Here is a 9,336-nt window from a genome sequence, read left to right as displayed (position 1 = left end):
CACTGCACCAATTCCACATTTTTTGCTTCCAGAAAATATCTCCTCTCTCCTTTGGAATGTTCCTGGAAACTGAATGGAAATACTTTGCTCAGCTGTGTACTCCACGGATAAGAAGTCTCTAGTCTTCATATTTCTCCCCTTTTCACAGATCCCACTGCTAACACCATGTCACAACTTCCTACCATAATGTGGTGAGATTGAATGGAGCTCCCACTCAGTGCAAGTTCTAGCCAGGGCACCTAAAATAGAGACCAAACCTCCTCTGTGTCATTAATCCAGGACACTTCCTTCAATTCCAAGTGCTTCTCTGTGGGCCCAGAGGGATGTCCACAGTCTGTGGGCTGTTTAGCCTTTGACTCTAGCTAAACCAATCCACCCTTTCTCAGCATACCAACTCGCCATCCAAATAAACAGTGAAGTTCACATTTAACAACCCGAGGACTCTCCCTCCCAGTCTCTCAGGCATCATAGATACTTCATGGAGAGCTAGTGGCAGAAGTCCAAATGAACCAGACCATTCCAAAATAAACACAGTTCCTCCCCAGCTTCTTCTTCCCACTCCTCTGGATTCCTAACAAGACTTCTTACAAAGTCCTTGACTGTAGGAAAGTGTCAACACCTCCTCTTCCCAGGCTCCTCAGTTCCCCTGAGGCAGAGTTAGTCTGGGAATCTCGTCAATTTCAGATTGTCTCAAAGGGAGAGGAAAGAGGCAAACTACTTCCTTTGAGCTCTTTGTGCTGAAGTACCTTCTATCAGGTGTCCAGAGGCAAACTTGCCTGAACTAATGTGAATTTGTGCCTCTCTCCCCCACCCCCTAATTTGTTTCTGAAGCAGTTTCTGAGAGTCCTGATCAGTTAGTCTCACTCGGCCTCTCAGCTGTCCCCCAGCACTTGGACTTGAGTTTGTCTGAGGAAATACTAATGTTTGGGGAAAGGAAAGTTGGGAGGGATACCAGTCAACCTGTAACAATTCCTGCTTTAGTGCTGGGAGCTTGGGCTGATAAAGGTGTATAGGTATATGGGCTCAGCGAGTGCTCCACAGACTTTTGAAGAGTCTACATCTGCCTGCACTAGAAGAAGCTGGGGTTTGTGTCTCCTTGTCATCTCTGGGGTGCCTGAGCAGTGAGTCAGGGCTTGGGGTCAGGGTCTGGGAAGACAGATAGCTGAGACCCAGACTTGCCCACCATGGGAAAGCTCAAGGTTTTGCCCTTCTGTCACGTGGGACTCATGCTGACCACAGAGCTCCCAGCTTGGCATGAAATCATTAGCTTAGTGGGAAGTGCAGAGAGCCCCCAAGAGACCTGCTGGAATGGGAGCCAGGCCAGCTCGGGCCTCTGGGGAGAGAGAACTTGGGGTGGCCCTCGGGCAGGGCCAGACTCAGCCCACAGGCACCATAGGTACAGCCAGGTGAGGTGTATAGCCCTGTGGGGAGATGAAGGGTGGCAGGGAGCTGCTGGGCCCAAGTGCGCCCCACAGGCATCCCTATTGCCCCATACGCAGCCCTGTGCCCCAATTGCCCCATAGGCAGCCCTATTGCCCCATAGGCAGCCCTGTGCCCCAATTGCCCCACAGGCATCCCTATTGCCCCACGGGCAGCCCTGTGCCCCAATTGCCCCACGGGCAGCCCTATTGCCCCACGGGCAGCCCTGTGCCCCAATTGCCCCACGGGCAGCCCTGTGCCCCAATTGCCCCGTGGACGCCCCTGTGCTCCAAGAGCATCCCTATTTGCCCCCGCCCCGCGCGCCAGCTCTGCCGCCCGGACGCCCCGCCAGGGAGCGCGGCAGCGCCATTGGCTCCTGCGCGGCGGGGCGGGGGCGGGGCGGGGCCGAAGCAGGCGCCTTCGGCCCGTTGCTAGGGCCGCGGTGGGCAGCGAGCGGCCGGGGCGCTGCGCCTGCGCACGGCGGGGGCGAGGTGCATGCCGGGAGGGCGCAGCCGGAGCCGGCCCGGCCGGTGCCGCCATGGACGGGGCCGTGGTGCGGCGCACGCAGGAGTCGCTGGGGCGCGTGATCCGCAAACCGCCGCTCACCGAGCGCCTGCTCAGCAAGCCGCCCTTCCGCTACCTGCACGACGTCATCGGCGAGGTGGGGGCGCCGCGCGGCCGGTTGCTAGGCGGGGCCCGGGGGTGGGGCGCTGGGGGGCGGGGCTCGAAGGGTTCTGGGGGGCTCTGGTAGGGCGGGGCTCCCTAGGGGGCGCTGGGGGGTGGGGGCGGGGCTCAGGGAGTGCTGTGGGTTCTGTGGGGCAGACCTCACGGGGTGCTGGGGGTTCTGGGGGGGGGGTGGGGCGCTGGGGGGGGGGCGGGGCCCGGGGGTGGGGCGGGGCTCTGGGGGGGGGCGGGGCTAGGGGGCGCTGGGGGGCTCTTGAGGGCGGGGCTCCCCAGGGGTGCTGGGGGTTCTGTGGGGCAGACCTCAGGGGGTGCTGGGGGGCTCTGGTAGGGCGGGGCTCCCCAGGGGTGCTGGGGGTCCTGGGGGCGGGGCTCAGGGAGTGCTGTGGGCTCTGGGGGGCAGAGCTTAGGGGGTGCTGGGGGATTCTGGTAGGGCGGGGCTCCCCGGGGGCACTGTGGGCGGGGCTCGGGGTGCTGGGGGACTCTGGAGGGCAGAGCTCCCCAGGGGGTTGGACGCAGGACCCCACTGGCCTGGGACCTTGGTGAGCCCCCCCCCCCCCCCCGTGGTGCCCTCCCATCTGCCTGGAGGAGGGCGTGCAGCAGTAGGGGGAGGGGTAGCTATTTACCTACCTACCAGCAGCTAGGGATGTGAATGGGTAACTGGTTACCTGGTAAGCATCACCCTTATGCTTCTGCTGCCACTTCCCCTTCCCCTTCACTCAGGGGTGCAGGAGCAGAAGCTGGCTCCCCTGAGCACAGAGGGGACAGAACCCTGAGTTGGAGGGTGGGCACATGCAGGAGCAGGAGCCCGTTTGTTTGGTTAAACCAGAGGTGTAACTAATTAACAGATTACCTGGGATTTTACATCCTGACCAGCAACCCTTCTATTGCTTTGGTTTCTCTCACTCTTTTGCCTTTTCCAATGTGTGAAATGGAGGCAAGAATTTTTGCTCCACTTAAATAAAAAACAACACCCACCCCCATCTCCCAAACCTTACAGCTGCAGGTGAAAGATATTACCAAAGTAGAAAACATTTGTGGTCGTTAGTACTACAGTAGGTGCTTGTTTACAGCAACACCTTATAAAAGCAACCACTGCTTATGAACATTTCTCATGGGAATGCTTTCCCCACCCACCATGACCTGGCAGCAAGCCCTAGAATTGCAATAGGTGTTTAGAAGCTAAGTAGCAAAAGGCGCCCCTGTGTGGCTACTAATGAACATCTACTATAGAATAAAAGGTGACCACTCCTACACTCTGAAAGATATTTACAAAGCTTATCCTTTTTTGCCTTCCTTTAGTCAAAGGAAGGTCGAAATGGATTATTCATTAGAAGATGTTAAATTCCCTGAACTCAAGTATGTGCATGTCTATTAAGAAATCAGCCACCACGTGTTAGGCAGTAACAGAATACATCAGGACTGTCGTTAAAGTATATGGCCTTTGGGTGTATTAACTGTAATTTTCTGCGTAAAACAAAAAGGCTTCATCTACACTGCAGGCTATTCTTGCACAAAAACTTGCAGAGCGTCTATGCTGCACGCGCGTTCTTGCGCAAGTAAATTTACAGTACAGCGTTGGAAAACAGGGCTTCTTCCAGAAGAGTTATTCCTCTTCCCATGAGGAATAAGCCCTCTTGCGCAAGAGCTCTTCCACAAGAAGGCAGTGTAGACAGGCAATAGCGGTTTCTTGTGCAAGAAAGCCCTATGGCTAAAATGGCCATCAGAGCTTTCTTGCACAAGAGAGCATCCACACTGCCATGGACACTCTTGCGCAAAAGCACATCTCTTCCACAAAAGCACATGGCAGTATGGACACACTCTTGTAGAAGACCTTTTGCACAAGAACTCTTGTGTAAAACAGTTCTTGCACAAGAAGTCTGCAGTGTAGACGTAGCCTTTAAAGTGAATCTTCTGTACTACAGAGATATAATGATTCAAAGGAAGGAGACTTTAAAAAAAAAAAAAGAGCAAGCTTCAAATGACTTATTGAAACCCATGACAGAAGAGATCATTGCAATAGAAAGGATCTTTAAAACTGCACCACCAAAATAGTTCAGCATGAAATAGCATCCCTCCAAGTGATTGCAGAAAGTTTGTAAAAGATGGGGTTTTTTGGAAGCTTTCTAGGTTTTTTTTTATTATTATTAATTTACTGTGTTTGCTTTGAAGGTAATTAGAGTGACTGGTTTTATGAACGGGCTTTACACAGACTTTGAGATGAAATCTGATAATGTGAAGGTGGGTTTGAAATTTCCTTATTTAATGTTGGAATTCTTTATAACTGGTCACTAGCTATTGCCACTTTGTTTCACTGAATTCTATTTACTATGATAAACCTACACTCATCTGAAGCTAATGCCCAGGAATATGCTTAAATGCTGCCTTTTTAAAAGTGTGGTGGTGGTGGTGTGTTGTGGTTGTGCATAGGCAAATAACTCTAACTTTTTGTGTATTGTTTACTTACATAAAAAACGTTGAGATTTTTACAGAATCTGTTGGTGTTGTTTGATATCTTGAGAACTGTTTATTAAACACCTTTTGTGCATATTCTTACCAAGTTAGGTGCTTGTACATGGAGCGGTAAAGTGAATGAGTTTTCATGTCTGGGTGTTTGAGTAATGAAGTGGAGCTCTGGGCCCTTTGGAAAGATTGTCATGTGCAGGAGCTCTGTAATGGACTGTCAATGTCATGAGCTGCATAAAAAGCTCCAACACTTGTGTTAGTAGTTAACAGGTATTTTATTGTTTGCAGAAGTGTACTCCTGAGTCGTTAATTGTACAGGGGAGACTACCTTGATCAGTGTATGTTCTGTCTTGATCTGAAAAGGGGGTGACTTTTACTCCTTTGAAGCTTGAAAAGATGCCGGAAAAATTGTAGTAACTCTTCACTTCTATTGTCCTAACCAATGCTATTTTAGCACTGAATGAGGAGGGTTATGGTTTATGTTGTAAAGGGAAGTACATCATATTAAGCTCCACTACAATTGGAATAAACAGTGGTACCCAGTGGCTTTTAAGGACATATTTGCTCCTTTCTGTTGGTAACACTGTCAGTTGGAGGAGCTCTCCAGTCTCTCAGCCTGGGTGGATGTAGGTGTGATGCAGAACCAACACTGCCACAATGCAGGTGCTTTTCTTTAATGAAATCGATTAATTCTCATAGTTACTATAACTGAACTTTTCAGCACTGTCAACTTTTTATTGAACATACTTCTGTTAAAACAACGTATACAGTTCTCACCAGGGATATTCTCTGTCATTAAAACCTGGGTTAGTGAAATAGTTTTTAGCTTTCAGACGTCACAGGAAAGGGTAGATTAATAAGATTTTTGTGCCTGTGCTGTGAAAGTTTCATGATGGCTTTAGAAGGCTGTATTAATAGACTGATCAGTGAGTTTGAAAATTTCTGAGGAATTCTGTGGGTGTAAGAATTACAAGTCATAATTTTACCCAGTGTACTGTGAATCCCACCTTTTCCCTCTTTTTGGATTGTTACTTATTCTGCATAAAGATAAAAAGAAATCAGACTACTTAGGGGAAGATGGAAAAAGTTCATTATTGATGTAATTTACAAAAGAAAAGTGTGTGCATTTGGTACTTGTGTATGTAACGTGCATTTGATTTTCCCTTTCCTACATTCTTCATATATTACTTGTTTTCTTACGGGCTCTTGCAAAGACATATACTTTACTCCGTCTTAATTCTATCAATCTATTCACAACGTGTACAGTTTGGTGTGCGTGTGTGTATCTTTGAGGGGACTCCAGGACCTCAAAAATCTTGATGCTGGGACTGTGTCGATTTTTGTTTGTTGTATAGTGCCTAGCATGAGAAGCGCCTGATCCTGACTGGAGCCTAGAAGTGTTACTCTAACATGAAAAATAGTTACTCATAGTTCTCAATGTCGTTTTATTTTTATTATTGTAGCCAATATATTTAATCACAAGCCTCTCAGATTAGCTGCATGAAAGTCAAAGCTTTATTGGCATTTGTTTAAAAGATGTTTATCTCTATGTATTAAATAATCTGTTTAATATTTAGCTCAAGAAAATAGAACTCAGTCTCTGCACATCTTATAGGGCTCGTCTACATTGGCCCCTTTTCCGGAAGGGGCATGGTAATTTTTGAGATCGTAATAGGGAAATCCGCGGGGGATTTAAATATCCCCCGCTTCATTTAAATAAAAATGTCCGCCGCTTTTTTCCGGCTTTTAAAAAAGCCGGAAAAGAGCGTCTACACTGGCCCCGATCCTCCGGAAAAAGCGCCCTCCTCCGGAATAAGATCCTCCAGAAAAGGGTGCTTTTTCCGGAGGATCTGGGCCAGTGTAGACGCTCTTTTCTGGCTTTTTTAAAAGCCGGAAAAAAGCGGCGGACATTTTTATTTAAATGCCGCGGGGGATATTTAAATCCCCCGCGGATTTCCCTATTAACGATCTCAAAAATTACCATGCCCCTTCCGGAAAAGGGGCCAATGTAGACGTAGCCATAATGTATGAGAGAAGAACAGTGATTTGCAGTGTTGTAGCCAGGTAGATCTCAGGCTGACACATAAAAGTGAGGGAGGTAGTAACTGTTATTGATCCACTTCTGATAGTGGAAGGCAGAAGCTTTTGAGCTTCCTCAGAAGGTGACCAGTGTGTCCAGGCTAACTGTCCTCTTCATTTTAAGCAGTCTCCTGCACTGTGTGAATCTTTGTTTCTTTGGTCCTCAATAATCTGTTCCACCTTCTTAGCTGTGACACCATTAGCCTTCTCCAGACCTGAGGAACAGCTCTGCAAAACTCCAATGCTTGTCCCTTCCCTTCACCAAGTAAAGATGGTCCAGTAAAGTGTATTACTTCACCAATCTTGTGTGCCTCAGAAAAAGTGATTGTAATTAAAGCACTGGAACTTCATATTTTAATTTTTTAATTTTGATTACAATAACTATCCATGATTGAAACACTTATTCTTACCCTAAAATGCTTTGTAATGATAATAGATAAGTTCACATAGGAAATTGTCTGTGCTGCACACCAGAGGTTAAATAGACTTTTAATAACATATCAAATTACTTTTTCCAGGATAAAGATGCCAAAATCAGCTTTCTCCAGAAGGCTATTGATGTGGTCATAATGGTAACAGGGGAGCCATTGGCAGTGAAGCCGGCCCGTGTGGTAGCTGGACATGAACCGGAAAGAACCAATGAGTTTCTCCAAGCAATTGGGAAGTGCTGTCTAAATAAGGTCTGGTCTTACTGTCAGTGCTTTAGACGTGAATGGTTCCCAACTTTTTCGGTTCCCTGGGTGTCTTTTTTTTAATATAACCGCTGTGACCCATAGACTTCAAGGCCAGAAGGGACCATCATAGTCATCTAGTCCAGGGGTGACCAAACTGGTTCATGAGCCTCATGCGGCTCTCTTCAGTTGAAGCCTCCCACAACCTCCGATCTTCACCTGCCAGACTGTGGCAGGGGCACTCAGGGCTTCTGCCCTGTGGTGGGGTAGTGGGGCCAGGGGCTTCTGCCTGCTGAAAGTGGGGGAGCACAATTTAAAGGCTCAACCCTCCCCAGTAGTTTGTCACACCCCCTTTCTTTGCATCTTTGGAGTGGCTCCACCTGCAGTTCCCTGCTGTTGGCTGCTGCATCTGCCCAAGGTGCAGCTCCTGGCTTGTTGGCTCCAGCAGCTGCTGTGCAGAGAGGTGGCCCAGCAGGACTGAGTGGGGCCAGAAACCCATTGCAGAAATCGGGGGATGGATATGACCCCTCCATACCTCCTCCCACATTGCCTCTGACTTCTGCTTCGTGGGGGGATGTCTCAGGGCTTCAGCCCAGGGAGGCGCCTATGGGGTCTTCAGTCCCATGAGGTGTACCTGCCAGAGCTCAGGACCTCAGAAGGTCCTGACGCTCCAGGACCTCGTTCTCTGCAGGAATGAAGCCCTAAGCCCTGGCAGACACCTCCCCTGGAGCTGGAGTGCTGAGCCCCAGAAGGCTCGCCCCAGCTTGAATGTCTGCAGATGGTTGTATGCAGGCTGAAGAGTCAGTAAGTTTGGCAACTCCTGATCTACTTTGACGTGCACAGCACAGGCCCTGGGACTCACCCACCCGGTTCTACAGATAACTTCTGGCTGAATTAGTGACATCCTCATACTATGGATTAAAGACTTCCAGATACAGAGACTCCACTCTTTACTGTAGTTCAAACCAGCCACCTACCTGTGCCCCACGCTGCAAAGGAAGGCAAAAAATCCCAAACCCGTGGTCTCTGCCAATCTGCCCTGGGAGAAAATTCATTCCCAGCCCCAGATATGACTGTACCTCGCTGGTCCAGCACCCTCAGGACCTTACCCGTGCTGGACCAGAGCAAGTCAGTGCCAGCCCCTCTGCTGTTGCTTGGGACTGCACTCCTGGCCGCGTGGATCTGCAGCTACCCTGCCTGTTCTCCCGAGCTTCCCCCCTCCAGTTTTCTCCCTCCCTCCTTGAGCTCGAGTGTTGCCAATGAGCTCTTTGTGGTGTCCTGGAAGGTTGGGGAGGAGTTACTGAGCCCAGCATTCCCTCTAAGCTCAATTCTGGTGGCAGTGCTCTTCAGAACAGGCTTCCTAGAATTTGTAAAAGGTGTATCTTGAATATGAAAGCCTGATAGTTACAATGGAGCCGCATCACCGTCTATCTAAATACGGCATTGTGGGATTGAAGATGTGTAACCACTGCAGCAGTCACAGCATGATAGATGCTTCCAAAATAATCCATGTTACCATTACAGGTAAAAGATATAGTAGGAGAAGCATTGGAAACATGCACTATAATAGAAAAAAATCAGCATTGAAGGGTAGCTTTTGTGGATACAGGCAAATTATTTAAAAAAACCCAACAACATCACCACAGAGTGGTTAATTTAAATCTTATTGTCTCCGAATGAAAGGAGTAGCATAAAACACATACAGCTTCATAAAAATCAGCATGGGAACTGCAGAGTTGGAAATGCAGATTGCATTTAATAGAGTAACACAGGTTAATTTTCATTGGATTTAATCTCTTCAGTTGTCCAGTGACGACGCTGTGAAGAGGGTCCTTGCTGGGGAGAGAGCTGATATCAAAGGAAAGCCTCCATCTACTTCTAAATCGCAAGATAAAGAAAACAGAGAGTCCAGGGCAGAAGAACAAAAAAGCCATAAGGATAAAGAGGTGGGCTTTGTCGCATGTGAATGGGGGAGGGAGAACAGACAACAATTAGAAATATTTCAGGGTGAAAAATAGTG

The 9,336-nt window shown here is 48.6% G+C and overlaps 1 protein-coding gene across 10 annotated transcripts in view; it reads left to right on the top strand.

Moving 5' to 3' along the window:
* The first annotated feature begins 1,869 nt into the window (after positions 1-1,869).
* Positions 1,870-9,336, top strand: part of IFT54 (intraflagellar transport 54) — a 47,964-nt gene continuing 40,497 nt past the window's right edge. For 3 of the 10 annotated variants that reach the window (XM_075934088.2, XM_075934086.2, XM_075934085.2), the window contains exons 1-4: positions 1,873-2,080; positions 4,273-4,341; positions 7,164-7,325; positions 9,119-9,262. In XM_075934088.2, coding sequence (XP_075790203.1) covers positions 1,958-2,080; positions 4,273-4,341; positions 7,164-7,325; positions 9,119-9,262 — 498 coding nt within the window. In that variant the 5' untranslated portion in view covers positions 1,873-1,957. Of the gene's footprint in view, positions 2,081-4,272; positions 4,342-7,163; positions 7,326-9,118; positions 9,263-9,336 lie in introns of all 10 variants that reach the window. The other 7 variants (XM_089779980.1, XM_075934087.2, XM_075934089.2 and 4 more) reach the window with 5 other exon arrangements.

Source organism: Pelodiscus sinensis, chromosome 7, assembly GCF_052426305.1.
Source record: "Pelodiscus sinensis isolate ZL-2025 chromosome 7, ASM5242630v1, whole genome shotgun sequence".
NCBI lineage: Eukaryota > Metazoa > Chordata > Testudines > Trionychidae > Pelodiscus > Pelodiscus sinensis.
The sequence above is the reverse complement of the archived record's forward strand: the minus strand, read 5'-3'. Positions and strand labels throughout refer to the sequence as shown.